We start from the raw sequence: 26,233 nt of genomic DNA on the forward strand, positions 1-26,233 counted from the left end.
TTAAAATTTCAATTATTTATTCACACCCAATTTTTTCTTGTGTGATGGAATGAAATCTGGGATCTTCTATTTAGATCTGTCTTAATAATTTTCCCATACTCCCATACATAGATACCAAGAAACTAATACAACGAAGAATTATAAATTCAAGATTTAAAGATATTTGTATTACGAATTTTCTCTCTCTCTCTCCCGCTCTCTCTTCAGATTCAAAGTTGATTTGTTTGTTGCCACAATATCAACTCTGATCATCACATAATGATCGGTCAGGTGAAGATAAGGATTCAAAAGTAACCCAAAATTTTTGTATAATGTTGAGAGCTGATAGGAGAAAGAGATGATTTTTCTGTAGTTGGTTCTGTTTGGTCTTAGCGCTGCTTGATGACCACCAGGTTCTTCAGCATGTCAAATGAGTTTCCATCAGGCTCCACTGAGATCACGCCATGCTCCTCACTGTGCACTTGGAGGAAGCCATTGTGGTCCAGTCCAAACACCTCAGCTTCTATTCCATCCTCACTCCAAAGTTGCACCTTGGTCCCGCTGAGGTCAGAGAACAGAGAGCAATAGTTAGTTTTGCTTCAGGATTTCACTATGACATGATAACTGTGTATACGAATTTGTCTCTTAACTTAGATTAAGAGAGCTTTAAAGGCTGAGATTACACATTACCTCCACAGACCCTTTCCCAGTTGATAACTGTCTTAAAGAACGACATTCTGAACAACATAAACTGTGATGCTCTCCCGACTTCACAAACTGACTGTGTATCATTACTTTTACTGTCTTGAGTTTTCCATTACCTCATGTACTATGTATACTTTGTAACAAATCGCCCTGTTTAAGCCCCAGGGGAAATGTACTACGCTTTAATTTTAAGGACACCGGTGGACCCGACCCGCTGTGTACCTTGCACGCTGCCTGACCAAGTTATCATAAACGAAAGATCCCTGGTTGGATCGGTCTGACCCCAAATTAAATAAATATAAACAAAATCATACGGGTTGCGTATTATAAAGTGTATTTAAACAAAACACCCATCAACCCCACATATCCCCGTGCTCGGGCCCGCTAACAATGGCAGCCCCGTGAACATAAACACGCTATTTACACACATTCAAAACATCAATATTTCCCCCCCCAGGTCCATAACATAATCCCCAACCAAACGTCCCAAACAAAAATGCCTGCAGGTGAGCGAGGTGAGTGTCACAAACAAATCCAAACCCAGTCCACGCTTTCTCACCCCTTCCAGTGCCCAGAAAATGTTCAGTCCTTGAAGTAATCCATTACGTGACTCCCAGGCAATAATCCCGTTCCGCGAGAAAAATCCATGCAAGTCGTAAGTGATCTCCTGGCCCTTGAACCTCTGGCAGCACCGCCAGCCCGCAGAACCAAAAAAACCACACCCCGCCGGGACGTCACTTCCCCATATTTATCACATTTTCCATTTCCCAACGTCTTATTTTAATATTACTGTCAAACACACAAATTAAAAATAACTTATTATCTTGAGAGTGGACTAACAAATAAACAGACTGTCTTCAAACCAAATATTACCATTAACTATCCAAAAATAAATAAATCAAATTACAATACCAATGTTCTATCCTCATCTGCTATCAGACCAGACATATTGCTAACACAGTGAATCCAATGAAGATGTGAGGCTTGAATAACAGTAAGTTCTTTACTGAAAATACTGAACTGCACACAAGCTCACTCATATAATCAACATGGAGACTGATTTCATTGCTGTAATATAACTGAATGACCACCAGTGGCAGTTCAACAACCTGAAAACATAGACCTGCCTTGGTCACACTGTATGAATGACCAGTACACTTCCAACCTGGTATAATAATAAAGGAGACAGCTTCATGCCTTGCGCTCAATCAAACACAATGCTGATCTTTCCTGATTTTTGTCTGTGCTAGACCCGAAATATTGGGAAGTACCAACATTCCTCATCGCCTTGCAAATATGTTGCTGTTTCTGCATGCTGGTTTTAGAAGATTTTCTGCAAAGAACAATTTAAATGCTCCTTTGTCCAGGCTGTTTGTCCAGTGTACGTTTGAGAGCTTGGTCTCTATTTTTTGGAAGTAGATGAAGTGCCTTCTGAAAGGTTAAGAGCAATCCGGTAAGAGCTATCCCTGAATACATCTATCAATAATGTCAAGAAAAGCCTCATCTTCCGCACAAAAAGCTGTCCGATCATCTTCTTTTGACCTTCTGAAAACTGTGGAGCCAAGACTGTCCGTAGTCTCCTCTTGGCCTAGGCTGCAACAACAGTTCTGTCTCTTGCTCCCCGCCATGCTGTTTTACAGGAGCAGGGTCAGGGTGTAAAGCAGATACATGTCTGTTACATTCCACACTCTTAAGTGTCACTTGACAGTCCTTTGACATGTGATTAATTGAAGTACAACATTTAAAGCAGTACTTCTGAAGCTACAGCACAATGGGCCTTATTCACCAGCATGTGCGCAGAAAATCGTACTCTCCGCACAAAATAAGTGTTCTCCTGCCCCACAACTTCAGCCCTATTGCTCTAACATCTGTGATCACAGAGTCATTTGAGTGCATCACACTTACGGATCTCAAGTCTGTCACCAACCTACTGATGGACATCCACCACTTTGCCTACCTAGCCATTAGGACTGTTGAGGATGCTCTGGACCCCGCCCCTTTATCACTCTCTTCAACACTTGTTTTAGCCTTACACACAATAAACCTGGTGCATATCTTCAATAAACTGCCAAACATGGACATTGACCCCTTAGTCCAGGCAAAGTAGGGTTTTTACGACCGACTAATTGTAAAATAATTTTTTTCAGCATAGATCATTTCTATGGGGTTTCCAGAACAACATTCTTAAAGTCCTTAGAAATCCTAATTGAGTAAATATTTTTAATTCTCATCAATCCGAGATGTGTGCCAATAAGGCACAATACACCCCAATGGGGCTATTTTTTTCCTTTACTCCTATCAAAATTAAACTTTACAAAAGGAAAGTACCCATGAAAAGTAAAAAAAATTGTGTTACAAGTTTGTTTGAAAATGAATTTGAATATGCAAATGAGCTATACACTAATCGAATATGCCTAAAATACACTCAAATATGCTTAATTTTTTCCTTTACTCCTACCACAATAAAACTTTACATAGTAAAAGTATACATGGAAAGTAACTTTTTTGCATGACAAGTTTCTTTTGAAATGAATTTGAATATGCACATGAGCTCCACACTTATTGAATATGTCCTAATTTGCATAGGCAAAAACACTCCATTTGGTAAAAGACGCGAAGACTATGGAACTTTGCAGCTGTTGACGTTGGAGGACGAGTTTAAGGTTCCACTGGAGATGAGTTCTGACTTACTTTATCACAGAATCGCCTGTATCTCAGCATATCCAGTGATTCATCTTTTTCGCCCCCATACAGTGATAATAGAGCTTTTCCACCTGCTGCAATGATGATACCTTTTCCCACATTTTCCTGTGACTGGCTGAACGCCTTAGCTTGTTCGAGAAAGCTAGTGTCATTCTTTATTCTTACGTGGTGGAGAGGCTTGTGTGCCTCCGTGACCCTGAAGACTATACCGGTGGCGGTTATACCCCTGGCAGGTAGTACCAAGCCAGGCAGTTTTCAGGTTAGAGGCCAGTCTAAAAGCAGCTTTGCCATCACCCATTGGCAGAAGGATGATTGGATGAAGATTGGGCCGATGTATTTGTCATACATATGAATGGTGTTTCTGACTATATGCAAATTAGGACATAATGAGAAGTGTTGAGCTCATGTGCATATTCACATTCATTTCAAAAGAAACTTGTAATACAAAAAAAGTTACTTTTCATGTATACTTTAACCAATTGTATTGTGGTAGGAGTAAAGGAAAAAATTAAGCCTATTTGGGTGTATTTTGGGCATATTAAGATTAAGATACATTTATTTGTCCCAAACACATGCACAGACATGCACAAGCACACTCATTCAATTGTCGGGAAATTTAACCTCTGCTTTTAACCTATCTGGTGCAGGACACACAGAGCAGTGAGCAGCCATGTACGGCGCCCGGGGAGCAGATGTTGGGGGAGTAAGGTGCCTTGCTCAGGGGCACTAGACAGGGTAGGGAGAATCCTCTTGGATTTTTGGACAGATCAATCCAGGTTTGTCCTTTTTTTGTTTCTCCGTGGAGTCAAACCAGAGACGAACCAGAGACCTTTTCTGCCCATAGTCCAAGTTTCTGCCACTAGTCCACCGGTCATTTGCATATTCAAATTAATTTTCAAAGAAACTTGTAAAACAAAAATGTTTACTTTTCATGGGTACTCTCATTGTGTAAAGTTTAATTTTGATAGGAGTAAAGGAAAAAAATAGCCCCATTGGGGTGTATTGTTGCCTGGTCTTATTGGCACACATTGATGATAATTAAACATATTTCCTCGACTAGGATTTCTTAGGATTTCTTTTAGTATGTTGTTCTGGACACCTCACAGAAATTATCTATGCTGAAAAAAATTATTTTACAATTAGTTCGATTTTTGGCTCCAAAATGAGTTACTTTGCCTGGACTACCTGTCTATGCTACTGGATCTGTAGTCTTCTGTGGAGAAGACAGAAGGGGGCTAAGATGAACAATATATCATACTGCCCTATGTCCCTCAGTCCAGGTGCCCCCAGGGTTGCGTCCTCTCACCCTAGCTCTTCTCCTTCTACACCAACCACATGACATCGATCAATAGCTCAGTTACCATTCTGAAATATGGAGACAACACCACCATAATCTGACCTGTCACCAACAACAACATTGTTTGGTAAAGACAGCCTCAACAGTCGGAAAAAAACTGCAACACAGTCAACAAATCATCAAAGATCACTTGCACCCTTCTCCCATCTGTTGAATCATGATACCACAGATGCACCATCACAAGGGCAAAAAAAAGTATTGCTACAGAGCCTTTCCCACCAAATCATCCCATTACAAAAACAAGGACTCTGAAGTCTCTGCAACAATCATGATGTATATGCATTTGAAACACTCCGCACCATTACGCCACTGTATGTGATATTTTCCTGTCCATTTATTGTCAGGTGTCATTATGTATTGTTAATGCTGTCCATGTCAATGTCTGTAATATTTTTCATGTTTGACAATCTTTTACATGCTGTAGCAACAAATAATTCCAACAATTTAGTGGTGTGGTCATATTCTGATTGTAGCATCCCATGCACCTAAATAAATTGTTTGTATGCATGTACAACCTGTATCAAAATATCTGATTCTGATTCAAAATGAGAAGTGAAACCTGAGCATAAAGACCAGAGTAATGTTTGCAGTGCTCACCTGTGTAGCCATCTCTTGTAGTATGTGGGCAGGATTGCATCTGGGCCTCCATGTTGGAAACTGTTGATGAGGACCTCGAGACAGCTGACAGTGCGAGCAATGAGTTGGGCAGAGCCGAGCGGTTGCAGACTGCAGTTATGCTGTGTGTTGTATTGCTGGATCAGGTCATTGATGCAGACAGTTGGATTGCTGTTTGTCACATTGAACCCACAGCCTGTAGAGCACAATATGTTTATGTTATTCTGAGAAAACAAAACGAGACTGTTTTTGACTGGTGCACACTGGATAAAGTATTGAAAAGGGTTTTATAATTACTATAGTTGACTAATTATTTGTCCCACCCCTTATCATTATAAATAGAAAGTTGTAAGGTTAGCACCCACAATTACATGCATATGCAGCCCCCTTACTTTGACACCAAAATTATCACTTATAAAGCCATTTGTTTGTAAGAGTTGAAATATGAATGCACTTGAATTTACAAAGTCCATATGCCTGTGGTCTATTTCCCATTGCTGAAAGACAATGGTCAAATACTGCTTGTAAATGGCCTGATGTCAATGACAAAGACAGGACAAGACAATTCAAAACATAAAAATCTAATGTTTGGGCTAGAGTTTGTGTAGTAGGCATGTGGCAGACTCAAACTCATTTCAAACGAAGCCTAACCAAACGGTTCTGTGTTTTAATGTCAGTAGGATATTTGATAAATCTATTTCTTAAAATTATGTATTTTTACACTTGTCCTTTATCCAAACGAATTTTATGTTTTTTTCCATACATAAGAGAAATATCATAGAGAAGGAACTATCTGGTTTGCTGACGCTGCAAAAGAGAAGTGCTTAGTTCAAAAGAAGAAGAGTGTTTTCTATTCTTTAAGAGGTTGAATTATTTATGAAATATACTTTTATTTTGCTGTTGAAATAATGAGTACATTGATCACTCTCACCCTCTTTTAAAAGTGAATGAACCAATACAAATTCTCGTCAGTTTCATGGTTTACTAGATGGTGAATAATTAATTATGCTGCCTGTTCTTATGTCAGACAGTAGTGTGGGGAGTTTTATATACAGGAATGTTTGTGTGGTTTGGTTTGTTAGGTGACAAATAATTTCTTAAATTGTGCAGAAAATCGAACAATTTACCTTATTTGGACAATTTAGTCCCATGAATAGACAGCACACTATATTTGAAATTAATCTGTGACCATGCACTCAGAGAGCTAACTTAAAGCTTTCACAGGGCTTGAAGGTGCACAACTTCATTCTGGGCATTCTAGTTTAGCAAATAAATGACTTTCCCCCAGTTTCTGAACAGTTCAACAGTACAGATACCATGTAATCAACCCAAAAGTGTTGTGTTTGTTTAATCATGAGGTGGTAGATATATTGGTGAAAAGCTGATGCAGCTTTCTGGTGAAAGCCTCCAGTTTCTTTAGCTGTAATATAGGGAGGGTTGTTACCTATGAGCAGATGAAAAGTCGATCCTATAACAGTGGAAGTCACCAGTACTCCCCCAAGCTTCATCAGGTTACTATAGTAGATGTCATTGGGCCATTTCACTCGCAGGTCTATGTCCTGACAAAGGTTGAAACATGTTCGTTGATTATTTAATACACTGAACTTCAACATGTTACTTTGTGAAATAATTATTTTTCAAGATCAGCCACACATTTGAATTTTTTGGGTGTATGTAGTGTATGAGCTTAATTACATAAGATAGGGTTATATACATGAACAAACTTAGGGAAGTGTGTAGGCAGATACCTGGTATCCAGGCAGTGTGCAAACAGCCTCCACCACTGCCAGAGCAGCTAGGTGCTGGAGGAAGGGAATCCTTTGTCCGAGCCTAGAGCTCAGCTCAACTTGGATCTTTAGAGTGAACATAGCACAACCCAGAGGGCTAAGCCAGGTGTTCTTGCCCCGACCTGAAGCAGTAGCAAGCAAAGCAAACATGTTACACACTTCTGCAGTAAGATGAAAAAAAAAATGTACTCCACTGAACCTACGGTTTATAATGCCTTTGTGGTGTGAGTGAATGTTAAATGTTCATTTATACGAACCTCTTCCCTGGCTTTGTCGACCAGCTACTGCTATTAAACCCACATCTTTTGGTAAATGTAGACTCAACCTGTAGGGAGACAAGAATAATAAAGCCATGTTAAAGAGTACTATCACTAGTTAGTAATATTCTTTGTTACACCTTTAAGTAGTGGCTTTACTGTAGTGTTACCCTTTCTGTTGCCCTTATTGAGAAAATTCTAATCATAATTTACTTGTCATACTTTGTACCTTAACCCAACACTGAATAGTCTCATCAGGGACTTGTTATTTGGGGCATAATTGGCTTTTCTAAATAAAATAGAAACAGTTTCCAAAATGTATGATATTAATATTATTTATAAAAATATTTTTTTATGGGAAAACCATTAATCTTAAATTAGGTTGTCTTCATTAAACTCTTAAGCAAAATTAAGTACATCTCAGGTATACTGTGTCAGCATCAGCTGACAGGAGTTATACAACAATAATTTCAAGTAATCACATCAAAGACTGTTTTCAATGCATGCTTTTTAGCTAGGTTTCTGTCTACTAAATGTGCTTTACTGAGTTAATGAAACATTGTTGATTTAATTGATCTCTTAAATGGATCCACAGTGACATCATATGCCCTAATCACAAAGTGGTAACGGGTGTGCCAAAGGGTCAAATACTGTTTGGATTTTTATTGGACATCTTTTGATCATAGACATTTTTCCTTGTGTTTGGATTTGGTTTGGGTTTGGTTGTTTTCATGCTGAGTTGATTCATTCTGATACTTAAAACATTATGTAAATTATGCAGTTTTGAGTCAAATTTGAATGTCTTGCTTATGGACACTACGATGATACCACAGGAGCAGTATGGAGGCATTTTTCTGTTGTTATTTTACAGTTAGTTACTCCCACAAGTCAAGAAATGCAGAGCGATGCAGTCTGCGCCTGTGGTACTGTGAGCACACTGCTCCTACGTTAGGTTGGTTATATCCGGCTCCAGCAGCTGAAATTTTTTTATTTCTCCCTCTGATGAGAATCTATATCTTTGATTAAGATACTCAACAGAGTAGGTCAAATTATTTTGTCAGTCTCTGAAGACCCTTGTCCTACTCACAGACCCTCTAACAATCCGTGCACCAAACTCCAATGGATCCTCTAAAAACGCTGACGTCATGGTTCAAGGGACCTGATTGGTCAGTGGACGGGGCTTTCATACTGGTTGATCCCTTATCGCCAACTTAACCTGGTCTGGAGCAGGTCAGCCTTCAGCATCAATCACCATGGTGATTTACGCTAATAATAATTGAACGAGCTTCGTAGAAACGGAAACCCTGAACTGAACCTGAAGTTACCCGGATATGTGCAAATCCGGCTTCGTAGTACAGGGTCCTGATCTGTTCTGAAATCATAAATAAGTCCTGCCGTTTGTCCCAAGTCAGTGTGATCTTTGACTCACACACACAGACTTAATTCCACAGATCTCAAATACTATCCTGAGTTTAACCTTTAAACTTTTTTTAGGCTTTGGCTGAGGGGGGGTAGAGTGGTCGTCCTCCAACCTAAAGGTCGGCGGTTCGATCCCCAGTCTGAACCATCTGCATGCCGAAGTGTCCTTGGGCAAGATGCTGAACCCTGAATGGCCCCCCATAGAATAACAACTAATGCAAGTAGATGCACTGTATGAATGTGTGTGAATGGGTGAATGTGAAACTGTACTGTAAAGCGCTTTGAGTGGTCATCATCAGACTAGAAAAGCGCTGTATAAATACAAATCCATTTACCATTTAAAAAATTGATCTTTAGATTTTGTGATATTTTTGTTTATGATAAGCTTTTTCTTTAGAAGTAAGATTTTTTGGGGATGTCAGATATCATTTTTGGTCATAGTGGCAAAGAATAACCACAACAGTTATAGTCAAAGCTTTGTCACAATTCATTTAAAGTTTTTGCGGTCCTATGCTATGCATGGTGAAGAAATAGCTAACACACTTGAGTGACAGTGACAGTGACCTTGCAAATTAACGACAGGGCAAATGACATAAAAAAAACAGCTGATGCTCAGAGAAAAGACAAGTTACTAGAGCGTCAATTAAATTGCAGCTGCTTTAAAATTGGGCGATACAGATACAAGGTGAAAATGTACTGGGATATGTTGTTTTGCACATAACTGGAGACATGTTGCAACATTTTTTAAATGCTGGATAGTAAAAATACAGGAGGAAGAACTAAATTGGGAGAAGGTTGTGTCTGTGTGTTTTTTGGAAATCGCTCTGGATGTGACATTTTTATATTGCCTTATCCATAGAGAAGCCCTGGTTTTTAACGACTTAGAACTGCTAACGTTAACGATGGCTTCTCTCTCTCCCGCTCAGTGTGCTTGTGTACTCCTCTGCCTCCTTTAGTGATTCAGGTACTTGTAATGATTGTTGTTTATTTACTATGATGGTGGCAAGGATAAAGCAAATGGAAAGTCAGCTCCGCACTGTGGAAACAAAATTATGAGCTTTTATAGTTAGCCAGTATCTGGTAGCTGGTACGAGCCAATGCAGCTGTAGCTTCTCCAGCCCCACCAGCAGCTCACAAGCAACAAACTAATACATGGTCGGATTAGGAGAGACGGCATTCTTTCAACTAGCTCTATATCAGAACCAAAGAATAAAAGGATAACATTTTATTTATTAAATGTTTTTCTTAAATAAGGTCACTCTACTCCAAATCTTCTACTTGCCAATGATCCTAGAAGTGAAAAAATGTGTACCCAAACCCAGACCAGATCTCCAAATGCAAAAAATTTATATCTTTGCGTCATGCATTTTAGTACGTGGCTTGTCTGGTCTTTGGCCACACCAATGACCCACAGATAGACAGAGACTGGACATCAGCTGGCTTGTGAATTGGGAGCCCCGGTCTGTCCCAAGGTTGTTGTAATACTGCAATAATCCACAACTGTCATCAGCACTTAATTTGGTTCACGAATATAAAGAGTGGCTCATGATTTAATTAAATGTTGATCTCCACATGTTCAATCAATTATTGCGTAAAATTTACCATGTTGGTTTTGGTAATTCAGTCACGGCCAATACTGACCATTTGCACATTTACAGAATTTAGAGGACTGCATATATGCCTTCATGTCTATCAAGATTTGATCCTCCTCATAGTGTGAACTGTACAGATGTGATGAGCTGTGATCGAGGAGATCCTGTTCTTTACCTTACATTCAGCATTGCTTCAGCCTATCAGACCATGGCAGACGATTTAATAAAATATAAGCACCCTGGCACCAAGAAATTCTTGGTTATTCCCACCCAGTCAGCATAATCTGACATCTACACTACATAACTACATAGATTGTAATACAACCTAACACACAACAAATTAAAGATAGTCAGATCATTGACAGGTTTTTTCCGTCGAAGAATCATTGTCAGAAGAAGAGAAAACAGAGAATTCAAAACAGAGATATGATATCGCAATATTTTTAGGCTTTATCGCGATATTTGTTTGAGGCCATATCGCCAAGCCTTAACTATCCACCGTCCAAACATGTATGAAAGACCCAAATTAACTGTCAGTGGACATACTGGAGCTGTGCATGGCACGATGACAGTAACATTCTGCCTGCCTCAATCAAACAGATTCAAAGGGTTGTGTTTTACCCTTCTAACAGGTCCATCGTAGACGATGCCATCTCAGTGTAAAACAGGGTATGTCCGAGCAGACTGGTCTGTAGGTTCTCCCTGTAGGTCTCCATTCTGAACTCCGCCCAGGTCTGAGACTCAGAAGAGTCAGTGACCAGGTCCAGAGAACCCTCATGCAAATAAGAACCATCCTGCAGCTCAGAGCAGGATACCATCCTCAAGGAGTGCTTGGACAATGTGAGGGAGCCATTTTGATCTGCTTGTGTCTCCAGCCACTTCAGGAAGTAGGCCTTTGCCTCCTGTGTGGGAAAAGAAGGACAATGACACAATAAATTTGACCTTTTATATGAAATATGGCAGCCGTTTTTCTAAAGATACCCTTTCTACAGCAAAGGCCAGACAATGTGTTCCTGTTAAATGGGTTAAATGGCCATTAGAAATCTATTTATCACAATTGTGGGTTGTACCCTCACAGTTTACAATTGGCATGCTGTTCCTGGATGGTGAGCAGGTCGACCAAATGCGACATGAGAGAAAAATGTTTCTTTAATTCCGCCAAAAATAAAGTTTGAATAACCAAAACACTGAGAAACACTAAGGAACTAGAAATGGCTTGAACACACTACTGAAGTGAAACTTAGCGAACTGACCAAGACAAAGTTCCCTTTGTCTTTGTCCAAAAGGGAGGCAGAAATAATTGAACACAGATGAAACACATTAGGAACAGATGCAGATGATCACAAGAGTGGTAAAACAGGGCAACGGCACAGAATAAAGTCGCAGACACACAAGGAGAGAAATGCCTAAATAAAACAAAAAAGAAAAGAACTCAGAGTAACCTATTGACATGAAGAGTATGGGGTGCATGTAACACCATTTATCACAGTTAAAGCTGTCTTTTGCAATAAGTATATCTTACATTTTGATATCGTCGATGACAGTAGATTTTCGATATATCATGCAGCCCTAATTTAAAGTTTCAGGGGCAGAATCATGACACATGCGGATTTTGTACAAATGAGAAAAGAAGTTTAGTCTATCTCGGGTCACAATTTAAGATTTATTGGCTAACTAAGTTTGAACCTTTTAGGGGACTCTGAATTTGCCTCCCCACATCTCTGTTAATGAAGGTTAGAGAGAAATGTTTTTAAGCTCTTTACAAGCTCTCCGATGTGAAAAAGAACACTAAGAGCGAATATGACCAGTGAAGTTGAATTGCAAAAATGATTTACCAATTTTACCTTATAATGACATTAAGACCTTCAGAAATTGTTTGACTTTGGATTTATTGTGATATCAACATTTTCTGGCACTTTTCTGACATGGAATGACTAATGCATTATTGGTCCAAGATATGGTTATACAATGCTAGCCAATTATCTGTGATAGCACCCAATTAGATACTATTGCAACACTTGAACTGTAATATTTAATTGCTATAAATATTGAACCAATAGCAATTTGTATATTTTCTTTCCCTTTCATATTTTACTGAAAAGATCTAAGCAACTTCTATCAGCACAGCAATACTGGTGTTACTCTAAGTTTTAGCCCAATTCTCAATTTGAAAAATTAACTAAGTATGGTTGAAATCTATTTTGTAGTTGAAGAGTAACCTTACCCTGTCTAATGACTTTATGACCTGAGCTGTTTTATCTTCACTCTGAGATCCCTGTGACTCCCTGTGTTGATCCTTTCTGCAGAAAGCCCCTTATTAAATACACGTAGATAACTTTGGTGTTTCCAGCCTCTTGTATATCCAGATTTCCATCACAGAGGTTAGTCCATGGATATCCATGTTGATGTTCGGGTAAAGAAAGAAAGAGAGTTTGTGGTGTATTATAGTCCTGCTGTCACGGTTGTAAGCAACCAAAGAGAGAACATAGAGCTGGATGGATGAAGGCATAAGAAAGTCGCTAGAGAAGCGTATGGAGGAGGCAGATGCCAGAGTTTTCACTACAGAGGACAACTACTGCAACAGTGGTACCCACCTAGCTGCCATGGACAGTACACAACATCCTCACAACTCATACTTGATAAAAACATTGTATCCCCCACATACAGTCCAGGATTGCTGTATAGATTCATTGTTGCACCTGCACATCAAGCCAGCATTAAACATTAGTAGAACTTCAATTTGGACATTCAATACAAAGTTGCCTAACAGTGACCCCTTCTGCACATTTGTAAGTTATCTCAGTTCTCACCAGAATCAAGTTTAAAGATGTGTTCACACCGAATGTGGCGTTAATTGTACGCGCATCGACATTACATACAATTCTCCAGTTTAAATATTTTAACTCCTGGCACCGACCCGAGATAGAGGGTGACCGAACCATGCACTTTTGCGCAAAACAATGGTAGGATCACAGTAGGCCAAGAGAAACATGTTTTCTCCCTATTTGTGGACAACTTTCTTCTGTATCTGAGGATTCCTGACAAATCACATCCAGTGGTTCTGAATTCTATAGCCTCATTTAGTGCTCTCCTATAAAACCTTCAGATCTGCCAGAGCTTGCCCACACAGTTGGACAAGGTGCTGGAAGTCTGGTTCAGTATCAGTGAAGAGAGATAAATACTTTAGAGAAAGAAAAAAAAAGGAAAATTGTTTCCCCATACAGAATTCATTACTTACATATGTCAAATGGGGGGGAAATAAAAACAAAATGTAAGAAAAAATGATAATTAATAACAATGGTATTACTCTTATAATAAAGCCACAAACAAGACAAGGGAGTGTATTGTCATCTTGAGTTAAGGTTGTGAAAGTATTTCAGGAAAGGTCCTTAGACCATAGGGTCAGGGGAACCATATTCGGTTTGTTGGACGATTTTTTGCACTTCAGTCAGTGAGGAACATTTTGTCCAGTGCCCTTCTTTGTACAAAGACAAATGAAAAAGTGAACTTTTACTAACTAAAAGATACTGCAACGAAGCCACACATAGTACACTATGTACTTCTTGTACTAATCCTCTATGTAAGGATTTGATAAGATACTCTCCAGACATTTTGTGGCACAAAGCTAGCAGCTGTGTACCAAAACCTGCATAGCAGTCTGGAAAACATTCTCAAACCCTCAATTCCATTAGCCTGTTGCTTGGTGGCATTGAGTAGCTGGGGAAGCAGGTCCAAAGATCACACAGTAATTTCTATATTCAATAATAAAGACAAAAAAACAGCAGTACTAATGTTGATTCTACTTATATTAACTTAATTATATATCTTGGGAGGCTCAAATAGTCCACTGAAACAATACCATCGGAGGGGCTCAGATATGGGAATGTTGCCAGAGCTGCTTTGAAATGAATAGGGTCATTCTCAGTTTCACTAGTCTCACCAGTTTGCTTCTCAGCAAACTGGTGTTCTGTCTCCCCCTACAGGTACATTTTTTCTTTAATGAAGATATGACTTCTATAGTTATAGCATTGCACATGTTGCAGTTTTAACTAAACTCTCCACTGATACTATTTGCACACTTTTTCAATAATTGTAAAGATACTCTTCATTATTCTAGTCTGCCTTCAGTGGGCACATGTAAAATATATAGTTAACTTCACTGTAAACCAAGATCTAACCAAATTCTATCAAAATGGAGGAGCTCTCATTGCGTTGAGTCAATACAATGGCAGATCAATTTCAGAAGTACTGCATTAACATCTTTGTATTGACCTTCACAGACAGATGAGGACTCTGACTCTTACCAGAGAGATGGCCAGCAGGTGAATTGGGGTTGGAGTCAGATCATGGTTTAGTTCACAACTGAGTCCCAAAGATATCAGGATTTCTCTCAAGACTTCATAACGCTGTGCATTGCTGACCTTCAGTTCATCAAAACTTTCAGTCGTCAAATTCTCAGGTGCAACTTCCAGGTGGACCTGCAGACAGGGAACAAAATTTTAAGCATTGTCTAACATATACATTAAATTACAGCTTAATCAAACAATTTCTACTCCAATACTTTACATTAATTTGATTTATCAGCTATCACATACAATTTTGTAGACCACATTTCATAATGTGCTCCACAAAAAACTGTCTTGGATAATGAAAATTAACCATATTAGATGTTTTGCTAATTTGAATATTATTAATTAAAAAATGTATTGTACTTCTTGGTTATTTTATTCAAACCAAATTTGAAATTCAGCCTGGAGACCAACATTTCCATAATAAATGAGCAAGAGTGTTCGTGTTATTTAAATGGCAACCATTAACCAAAATATCTTCACAACAGGCAGGGCTTATCATTTATTGGCCGTTTTCTCCTTAAAGGGGACCTATTATTGTTTCCCTACTGTCAGAGGTTCAGGTTTATATGGTTAGAAGCTTTTGGAAGTTCGTCAGTATGCCTCTCCGAACGGTCTTTGTTTGTTCCCGACACTTCACAGAGCACAACATTAAGCTGGATTTGCAGCTTGGCCTCTGCTGAAAGATGGGGCTGTTCCCTCTATTAAAGGGCTGTGCTGAGGACCAAGAAACACAAGCCGTACCTAACATATCAGATGAATGTTATCGTTTCTGCTCATTTCCAGCAGGTGAGAAAGTGTCTCACACAGACAAGAGAAACTTTCACACTGAATGACAGGAGTTATGTGAAAACAGATTCACCCTTCTCTTTAGTCAACCATGCTGTAGCTACCGATACAGATCATTAACAAAAGGATTTATCGGCGTCGTATTTTTGTTTTAGGTGTACCAGTTATTTAACCACAACAAAAAATATTATTTCTTTGACTTATATCCGTATGGTTCGTACACAGGATGCAGGACTGACCCTAAACCCAGTCTCAGTGGAAACACATTTCAGCCATCACATGGTATGTGTTGGCACACAGGTGTCCTACTGATCATCTACCAAATCTGTGGGCACACAGTTGTTGCACAGAACACTGAAAGCACATGTGAGAAGTAAAGGTGTGTTTGTCATATGGTCACTAAAATAGTTTGAATTACTACTGAAGTTTAAAAATGACATCATTAGTTTATAAAATAAATATTTATAGCAGCTGACCAAGAGACTGGACCTGCTGGCCAAAAACAGCAGACTGGGCTTTCTTGCGATAGGGTGCAGGAGCTGAATCTGAGCGTTAAAGGAAGCGTATGAAGAAATTAAAGTGTTTTCTGAACATTGGAGCCTGCAAACCTTTTCGAGGTAGTGACAAGGGTTGTGCGATATTAGGGAAAAAAGTGATGCAGAGACCACAGACAGCTCCACAGTTGGGTGAAGGCGCAGAGCCCGGTCAAAGCGCCACCAAGTTCGGGGCAGACACTAGGGAGCCATACACAGCTCCAATAAGTCCACTTACAGTGTTATTGTGGGTCTTTTCTTACATGTTTGGACCATGAAAAGTTATTTGTTTACAGTCTTAAGCTGCTCTGTCAGTAATTATCTGCTCCTCTGTGTCTCTATCATTCACGCTGTTCATGTGAGTGGTCCGCAGGAGGCGGAGCGAGATTTGACAGAGCTGCGTCGCTCCATTTTCTCTCGATTATCTTCTTATTATCTAATTCCGTCAATGATCTGAATGTCTTTCACTTATCATCTAAGTGACCAAATATATTGACATGCAGAGTGTGAATGTGTGGCGCATGGATCACCATTAAAGGTAAAACTTGATAACGTGGGGTCGCACATCTTTAAAACAAAAATTAAGATATTATCGTAAACGATATATATATCACAACCCTAAAGTTCATAAAAATATGAACCCAGAAAAAGGGGACTAATAGGTCCCCTTTACACATTTTTCCAATCAAATCCCAATAGACACCTACAGACCAGCTTTGGAAATCATATATTATGTCATGAGTAATATTCTGCCAGAGACACCAATAACATGGTCCTCTAACCCAGATGGAAGAGAATTTCACCAAAGTTGGTACATATGTCCTAATGCGATCCTAAGTATTTGCAAAAATACTATATCGATTGTTGAATGTGGGTGTGGCATATTACATCATAACAATAATAAAACTAAAATATAATATGTTTATATTTGTAAACTGCTACAATCATCACTTGTCACTAATAATCACTAATGTCAAATGTCTTTACCTGACAAAGGACAGCTTGTCCACCATCTTGTTCATGGGTAATTCTGACGATTACCATATCCCTCTGATGAGCGACCTCCCCTTTCAGCTCTCCCCAAAGCTCCACTTCCCCTCCTCCCCGAGTATCCCTGACATAGAAGTTCCCACTCGCCAACACGCTCAGTTCCAGCTCTGTGCTATCTTCCTTAATGAAGTTCAGCCTGCTGACCATTCTTTGCCTCTCCCTGACTTCCAGACAAAGGCCTGCAGGACAAAGGGTAGATGTAAGCCCCAAGACTCTGCCACCCTGGCTAAGGTAGGTGAGAAAGCGGGTCTGAAGTTGGGGGGTCAGGGCTTCCTCTTCTGCCACAACCAGGAGCCTGGTGTTTTCCATCCATGGATGGCTCAGAGCCTGCTGTGGTTGGAGATGATATATTACATGGTTTTCCATATCTATACATTCTGACAAAACCTGGAAAACAGTTTGAAAACGCTCCTGGCAACCATCCGTGTACACCAGAACATTTGGTGGTTTGTTATTACAGTCAAAACCCCCACTTTGACCAAAAAAGCCTCCAGTGTCTTGGTGATGTTCATCCAAACTCTTAGCTCTACTATCCAGCTCAACTGAGTTATCATCAGGAAGGTCTGGAATGTTCTCCGCTGATGCATATTTAACAGAGATGATGGTGCTGTTTTCCAACTGCAAACATTCATGGCAGCTGGACAGGTGGAGGTGGTGTCCATGGCTCTCCATATGATGATTATCCCCCATGGAATTATCTTCAGAGTCACCAACCAGTCTTATATCCTGGGTACAATGGAGTGGCTCTGACCCTCTTCGCTCCTCAGTCCTCCTCTTTGCCTGTGGGGTGAGGAGAAGGCTTCCTTTATGGCTCTGTGTGTGCCGGTGGTCAGCTAATAGGTTACAGGGTAAAGGTTCAACAACACCCTCTTTAGTCTGGGTACAACAGAGCCATTGAGATGTCACAGTATTTGGGCTCTGTGGACATTGTTTCTCCAACAGCTCACTGAGAGTAGATTCTTGGAGGACAACAGCTAAAGGAATGTCACAAAAATGATAAAAAATATTAATTATCAGTGGAGTCTGACTTACAATTTGTACATAAAAACATATAACAAGTATTTCTTTTGACAAGGTCTGAGGGTAAGGATAAACCTGATTGATAATATATAGGTTAATTAGTTATGAATATACCTCTTATTAGGGTACCGAATTCTGTACTTTAATGGTACCGACCCGGAACCGATTTACGTTAAATCAATCTGTGCCAAATTTCTGTACATGCGAGCGCATCTGGGTGAGAGATTATGTATACATAAGTGAGAGTAAAAGAGAGAGTCTAGTTAGATAAAGAGCGAGAGAGTAAGACCATGTCACTCAACTCTGGAACGTGATCAAGCAGAGCTTATTTCTGATCAGTGCACACAGTCAAAACAATGGCGAACCAAGGCGTTCTCAAGTGTGGTTACACTTTATGAAAATTTACACAGACAAAGTTCAATGCAATATTTGTTAAGCAAAATGCAAAGCTGGCAAAAAGAGGCTCAAGGGTACACAGTGATGCAGCCAAATCCAATCCACTTGAGGTAACTGGGCTAGGCTAAAAACATGGTGTAAATGACTTGAATTTGAATGTCAGGGCTTAAGGCTCCATTATGCTTCTACGTATACGTTTCGCGGAGAGTGACGCACGGATACCAGAGAGTCTTTTGGATTTTTGCTTCTCCGACGACCGTCCGTCTGAGAACAATTCACCGCCAAACAGTAGGTGGCGCAACGGAAGACAAGCTTGGAGAAGGCTACCTAACGAGTAATCAGAAGAAGTCCACGCTGTTTATTTGCTTACTCCCCACTTCCCTCACACACAGTGTAGTCTGTGATGGCAACTAAATAAAATAAAGTTACACCCAGCAGGTCAAAATGCTGATGTAATCGTTTCTTAGCGCAGCGGTTCCCCGGTCTTGTTTCCAAACTGTGTTGCTAATCCCACGGCTTGAAGCTGTGGGATTAGCAACAGCTAATGCAGCTACACGGAGCTAGCTAGCTCCCGCAGCTTCCACACAAGGACAGCAGGGACTCCCGACACTAACTACTACCCAGTGTTATTGTAGAAATTTTACACGGTATTGTAGAAACAGTGCCATGATAGAAGTGGAATTAAAGTCATGACAGCTGGTTTTTGCACTGTTACCACCGCAGTTAGCATGGTTGCTAGCCCGCTAGCCTAGTCGCTAGCGTCGTTTTGAAAGCTCGTTATAACCGTATGTGACCGTGCACACATGCCGTCAGTGCTCTAACGAGCCACCGTCAGCTGGACAACTCCGCTGGCTTAACACACACGTCACATTAATCGTAGAATCATAGTTGTGTTTGGGTTTGTTGTGACAGGGAAGGAAGCAGGAAGTTTGAGGTCCGGAAATGTGAAATACGGAAATGACGTCGTACGGAAATGATGTCGTTCGCGGACCAATCACAGCCGAGGGCTGTCCGTGGGGTCTCCGAAATAAACACGAACAGTTAGAAAAATCAGAGGTGCATGAAAAGCTCTCCGAGGCGCTTGGAGAGGGCGTTCCACGGCGGATAGGGCGGTCCTCCCTGTCCGTATCCGAAAAAACGCAGAAGCATAAAGGAGCCTTTACAGACACTTGGAAGAAAACACAGGAGAAGTATTGAGGCATTTTGTTTTTTTTCTGTATTTTTTTTCGTTGAAAGTCACCATTTACTTAAATTGTATTGGTTAAGGCTCCAATGCTGTTTATCCCTGAAACTCCAAAAGTGTTTTGTGGACTCAAATACTCCACCCACCCCTCCAAATGCAAAGTGGTGGAAAGATAATGAGTGAATTTGTATTTCTCAATGAACTATCCCTTTAAGTAACGTTATGGCTGAACCTTAAATATGAAACCAATACAGTGGAAACGTTTTAGAATGATAATGTCTCCTCCTGGGGAAGGTCAGACATTTTTGGGGTTATTCAGAGAGAGTAAAGTACCGTTGGATAGTGGTACTGAATTCCAGATAATGGTACTAGTTCAAATGTGAATGGTAACCAACCCTATCAATAAATATGTGAACATTTTAGCAAACAGTTACCTATTGACACATCCTGCATAGAAAAAGCGTTATCACTCATCTGCAGTAATGATGAATTTTAGGAAAATATTGTGTCCCCTTTTACAAAATAGAACATAAAGTCATACATGAAATAATATGTATATTGCAAGATATTAATACACAAATAATATGTATATGTATGTATGCATTGTGAAAATTCAACAAATTATAAAAGGGCAGATTTGTGATATAATTTAAGCAACATACGGACTATCTTTGAAGGTAAAAGTCCATCGTCTAGCTGAAGGCAACCTTCTAGAAAAGCAACTCCCAGCCGACTGAAGTTATCGACAGTGGTCTGAGCCACCACCCTGAAGGGCTGGCCAGGGCTGCAGGCCAAAGGAAGACAATAATCGGACCACTTCAGCACCTGCATATAACACATACCACAAGTTAGCTCACACACTCCATTGTTCCATAGCACAGGAAAAGCCAAGTTGATAAAGTCCTATTTACTGTACTGACGGGACTACACCACAGGAGTGATTTGTAAGTAAGCAATTAATTTCATGCTAGCAGCTGGCAGCATTCACTATTCACAATTTCACTTAGGTGTCCATAAATTAGCTGTAAGGACGGTACAGAATGTTTAATTCTGACTGGTAAAAGTAGAAATGATATACCATTCAATGTAAAGATAAAAGACATACATACACTCAACTATATATATTACTGAATAATGAAGTTGGGTGTTAAGGAATTGAGGTCAAACCCTGTCTGCTAAAAGTAAGGTTTGCTAAATAAGAATAATAGCTCTGACAAGTTTACTGGTAAACTTATGCGTGGGGCCTACTTTCTTATTCGATGTTTGATGAGAATGGCAGCCCACTCTGTATCCTGTTGCTTCTATGACGAATGAAATATTCTCTATTTGTGGACCACGAACCAGAGAGGAGCCCAACAGCACAGTCCATTTGCTGAGGTCATCACATGCCTGGGGACAGGAAAGACATCAAAAAACCTCATTAGACATTTTAGTTTATAGAAACAAGGTAATATTCAGGCTGAAGCAATTTTATGCAACTAAACAAAAGATTGAAACTTATTTTTGAATGCAATTGTACAGAATCATGTTAATTTTCAGGGAACAAAAGGCATCAACATCCCCAGTATGACATCCGCTAGTTATACTACTCAACTAAACACTGCAAACCTAATTCAGCATTCAGTATTTGCTATGAACCTAAGGGTCTGAAGTTGGGGTGTGTGATATTAGGAAAAAATGCGATCACTAGAAGTTTCCACAGTAGAATTTAGTTGGAGGAGGCGGAGCAAGATTTGACAGAGCCGCATCACTCCGTCAAATTCTGTTTTCTCTCTATTCTCTTCTTATCTTCTTCCGCCAATGACTCACTGACGGAAAAACCTGTCAATGATCTGAATGTCTTTCATTCATCATGTACAAGATTGAGGGACCCTGTCCCTGAGACTCTCTCATAAAGACGGTCATAAGAAATGTTTATTTTTCCAAAGCAAGAAAAATCTAATATTGGAACAGGGAATGCCAACTATGCAAATAGACAAATAAAATGACAAGGACCAAATTCTCAAAGTAGAGGGAGTATGTCTTGCTCTTGTTGCCAGCTGATCGTGGTGGTGGTTTAACTATTAGTTAAAGTGTTTTGTGTCTTGAATAGTTATTAGGGACCGAGCACTCATACTAGCGAATGGAAGGACGAGGAGGTAACAAGGGTTCACCAATCACATTGATTTTTGTCCCATGATGATGACGGATCAGCTGATATAGATCTGTGATCTTGGATCTTAGAGTCCAGTATCACACAGATAGACCGACGGAACTGAAACATCCCAGAACAAACACAAGCATATAATAATAATTCTGTTAAATTTTATAGATTAAGGACATCACAGTTGTCTCTGAATTTAATAATCCTGCAGTTTTGGAGGATTAAATACGAACATGAGATACAACAAATTCCTTCATATTCTGATAGTGTGAAGCAATTTCTAAAAGAAATTCTCCACCTTTAAATTAGATAATTTTTTATTAAAGGCTCAATTCTCTCTTTGGTCCTCACTATCACTTACTGTATTATCAGCAGCAGCAGTGTATCAGTGCATTTACTTTATTAATTACATACCTGCTGTGGAACCCAAAGGAAATCTGGCTTTCTTCACCTCCACCTCACTATCAAACACCTTGATGTCAGTGTATGAGAGTTTTGCTTCTTCTTCTCATTGCTTGATGCCATTAAACCCATTGGTCCGGAAGATAATTAAATATTCATGAGATGCTTTCATTGACCATTAATGTTTGAAATTTGGAGTGTAGAGGGTGGACTTTGAGGCAGATCCACGTACGTGTGTTTCCATGTGGAGTGTGAACATTGCGTTGTTTTATAAATCAGATTTTGGGTTTTTGTGCGCTCATACACGTTGAGTATGAATCCTACGCAATGTTTTAGAAATGAGACCCCTGAGCATTGTACAGTGGGACACATCCAGTCCTTTGGCTGTCCCTAACCAGCCTGTGTGAGGTAAAGATGAAATTAGGACTTACAACTACATTCCTTTATTTTGAAGGCAACTTTTGTTTTTTATGAACGTGGATTCTGAATACAAGCAAGCGTATGCTGCTTCACTGAAATGATTTGGCAAACAGTTTAGGAACGCTGTGAACTAGCTGTTGGCCCTCAAAAAAAAGACATGAACTTCTAAGTATTTATTTACCGAAGTCAAGGGTAAGGATTCTTAGTTTGTGGAGAACAGATGGCTGTGTTTAAGATTAACAATGTAAATAGCCATCTTAGATCTTGCATTTGCTGTTGATGTCACTGCAATAACAAATGAACTATATACCAAACTGCAAGGCAAGGGCCTATTTGAACATGAAATGTACAGCTTAGTGAAGGCTTTCATGAGAAAGTTGCAATTTCTTTCAAGCCAGTTGGAGGGTAACATTGTTAACCGCATGCCAAAAGAAGCCACACCATCAGCTGACCACCTAAGCAGGAACTGATCAATGTTAGGGGCACTGCATGGTGTTGTCAAGGCAATTTCAAGACTTCAAAACAGTTGAGTGAAATCTTCATGATATCTTCTCCCTTCACATGCAGTGTGGATAATGCACAAAGTGATGTTCAGCTCAAACTCATTGCAATTGTTAATGAAGAAGTGTATCAGTAAACAGTTAAACTTACTACGACTCTGTCTTCATTGGCAACAGTTTAACTTGGCGTTTAGTGAGTTTCTATACACCCTTCACGAGAACACAAAAATAAATTAATTGGTACCAAACATTAATGAAGTTTACTTTTTGTTCATTTGATTCACTCCCTAGTTTGAGACACGTATTTAAAAACACATTGAAAAAACAAAGTACAGCCAGGACATCAGGTTTAAAGTGACTGGAACAAACCGGATTCATGAACCAACATCAACAATTGTAACTAATCACATGCGTTTTTGTTTAAATGAGGCACGACTGACATAGGCAGACACACACACACACACAATCTTGCAGACAGGAGAGAAGTTCATATATGGAAAACCCGAAGGTATGAAGCATCTCGGAAAAAATATTAGATTTCCAATTAGTAAGATATTTGAATTTAACAGCCCTAGCAATCTAAAAGCACTGAGAGAGGACATACGGAAATCAACAGTCCACCCCATGTCACTCTGGGGTATAGCTGATGTAGAAAATGAATTTTCTGCCCAGACTTCTTTCTTATATCAGCCATATCATTAAAGTTTCCCCAGAAATGGTTTAAGGAAATTGACAAATTATTTATGAGCTTTCCATTGCGGAATAAGAAGCCTAGAATTATATTCTTATATATTATCATAAGAAAATGGCTATGCCTAGGAGTAGGGATGTCATGATATGAAATTTTGGTGCCACAATTATAGTCAGAGGAAATATCACGGTTTCAAGGTTTTCACAATTATCTATACTATAGAAGGAAAAATACACACAAGCAATAAATAGCTAATATAACAGATTGACAGAGAGGGGGTGTGGCAGCCGCTCCTTCGGAGCTGATAAAAAAAACGAAGGTAAACAAGGATTTCTACACTCGCTTTGGACTCCTCCGATGGACACCATCGTTAGAGTTCGTAGATTTTACAATTCTTACAGTTATGAAACCATGACATCATGAAACCGCGGTTAACGTAAAATAGTCAAATCGGTTTTTATTGCAACACACCTACCTAGAAGGAAGGATGGTCCGGCTGTTCCTGATGTCAATCTTTAATACTTCTTAGCATACAATGCAAGATTCTCACTGTCATAGGCATACACAAATTTAAATTTAGGCTGCACAACTTATCCAAAATCTATTGTCATCTCAATATTAAAATGCGTGATATAAGTATCGCAAAAGACTGCAATAAATGATGTAACATTCGCCATGCATTCACGCTCTGCATGTCAGTATATTTGTCCAATCAGATCAAGCCCTGCTGCCATATATAATGAATTAAAGATATTAATTGTCGGAAGAAGATAATAAGAAAAAAATAGAGAAAACTGAGATTTGACGGAGCCATTTCCTTCCGAATTGATCCGCCTCCTCCCAACTAAAATTTTACTGTGGAAAACTATTAGTGATTACATTTGTTTACCACTATGAAAAGTTGATTATATAAAATAATTGTGTAGCTTCATTATGATGGATATATTTCCCTTTCTCACTGGTAACGGATTGTAAAATAAGACTTACATGCACCAGATAATACATACTGTATGTCTGATCTTTGACCCATGTGTGTAACTTGATGTAGAAAAACAAAATGTATGTTTGTTCATGAAGAAAATAATGGTTTGTGGTAACTATAAACAAGATATTTAATGAATTCTTGGAAAATTAAATGATAAAATACAATTATTTCATAGATATAGCAAAGAAACAATCAGGCATGCATGAAATAACAAAGGGATAGAATACGGGTCATTTTTTTAACCATGTTGTTCATTGGAAGGGGTGGTGCTAGAAAAAATAGTTTTATCCAAAAAGAGAGGAACATTTTTAAAAAAGGATTTGTGATGATCAAAATCAAGTATTTTTTTGCCGCTCCACTCTAAGTATTCCATCGGGTCCACAGAATGGTGGTTGGCGAAGGAGATTATTTGGACTTTACAAACGCACCCCAGTATTCAGTTACCATTGATTCTATCCATGTTAAATCATGTAATTTGACTGAACGTTAGCTAAGGTATCACACCTGAGGATCCGTGAGATAGACAGCCTTGTCTCCCAGCTGAAGGAAGACAATGTCCTCGGGTGGAAGTGAGCCGAGATACCGCCGTGCATCTGCTTGGACTTCAGCTGGCGTTGCTCTGGCTGGAGCTGAGGGCGAGTTTGAGCAGAAGCTGAAGCTAAAGCTGCTGCCTTTTAGTCTGGAAAGACTGTTGCGGATCAGAACCGAGTAGCACTTGTGAAACCGCACCCACATGTAGACGTAGCACAAGGTTATTAACATCTTAACCAGCATACAGGGAGGGAGCCATTGTGTCTGTTATTAATGAGTCAATTAAAATCATTCCCAAATGACAAAATGCTGCAAACGTATTCCTCTGTCAAGTCTTCGAAGACTGGTTGACCGCAAGCAATGACTAGACAATCATTTCCGGTGCAACCTAGTACTTCTTCTTCTTTGTGTGGTGTTTATTGCTGGTTGGCCTATCTTCTTATAGGCGCACTACCGCCACCTTCTGGACTGGAGGGTGGATCAGTAAATGAGCAGCAAACGAGACTAAATTAAAAATATATTTATTTTCTTCAGTCCTGTTCCTCTTAAATAGTTAATTAGTAGACGATATGTAAATGGTAAATGGTTTTGTATTAATATAGGGCTTTTCTAGTCTTGATAACCACTCAGAGCGCTTTACAGTACAGTTTTTACATTCACCCATTCACACACATATTCATACAGTTCATCCTCTAACACTTGGTATTCTACGGGGGGCCATTCAGGGTTTAGCATCTTGCCCAAGGACACTTCGGCATGCAGATGGGTCAGACTGGGGATCGAACCGCCAACCTTCAGGTTGGAGGACGACCACTCTACCCCTCAGC

At 39.6% G+C, this 26,233-nt stretch overlaps 1 protein-coding gene across 3 annotated transcripts; it reads right to left on the bottom strand.

Annotated features, from left to right (window-relative positions):
• On the bottom strand, positions 1 to 25,782 carry hlcs (holocarboxylase synthetase (biotin-(proprionyl-CoA-carboxylase (ATP-hydrolysing)) ligase)). Of its 3 annotated transcripts, none has more exons than XM_061085976.1 (11): positions 25,380 to 25,782; positions 21,076 to 21,123; positions 20,397 to 20,559; positions 17,073 to 18,109; positions 14,719 to 14,892; positions 11,036 to 11,316; positions 7,404 to 7,471; positions 7,108 to 7,268; positions 6,804 to 6,918; positions 5,342 to 5,555; positions 1 to 540 (listed from the first exon to the last, which is right to left on the bottom strand). In XM_061085976.1, the coding sequence occupies exons 1-11, from the start codon at positions 25,647 to 25,649 to the stop codon at positions 369 to 371; spliced, it is 2,703 nt and encodes a 900-aa protein (XP_060941959.1). In that variant the 5' UTR covers positions 25,650 to 25,782; the 3' UTR covers positions 1 to 368. The 3 variants fall into 3 exon arrangements, with proteins under 3 accessions (XP_060941959.1, XP_060941960.1, XP_060941958.1); XM_061085977.1 differs by having other exon boundaries at positions 17,073 to 17,915; positions 20,401 to 20,559; positions 20,983 to 21,123; XM_061085975.1 differs by having other exon boundaries at positions 20,983 to 21,123.
• Positions 25,783 to 26,233: the final 451 nt, after the last annotated feature.

This window comes from Limanda limanda, chromosome 14, assembly GCF_963576545.1.
Source record: "Limanda limanda chromosome 14, fLimLim1.1, whole genome shotgun sequence".
In the NCBI taxonomy this organism is placed as follows: domain Eukaryota; kingdom Metazoa; phylum Chordata; class Actinopteri; order Pleuronectiformes; family Pleuronectidae; genus Limanda; species Limanda limanda.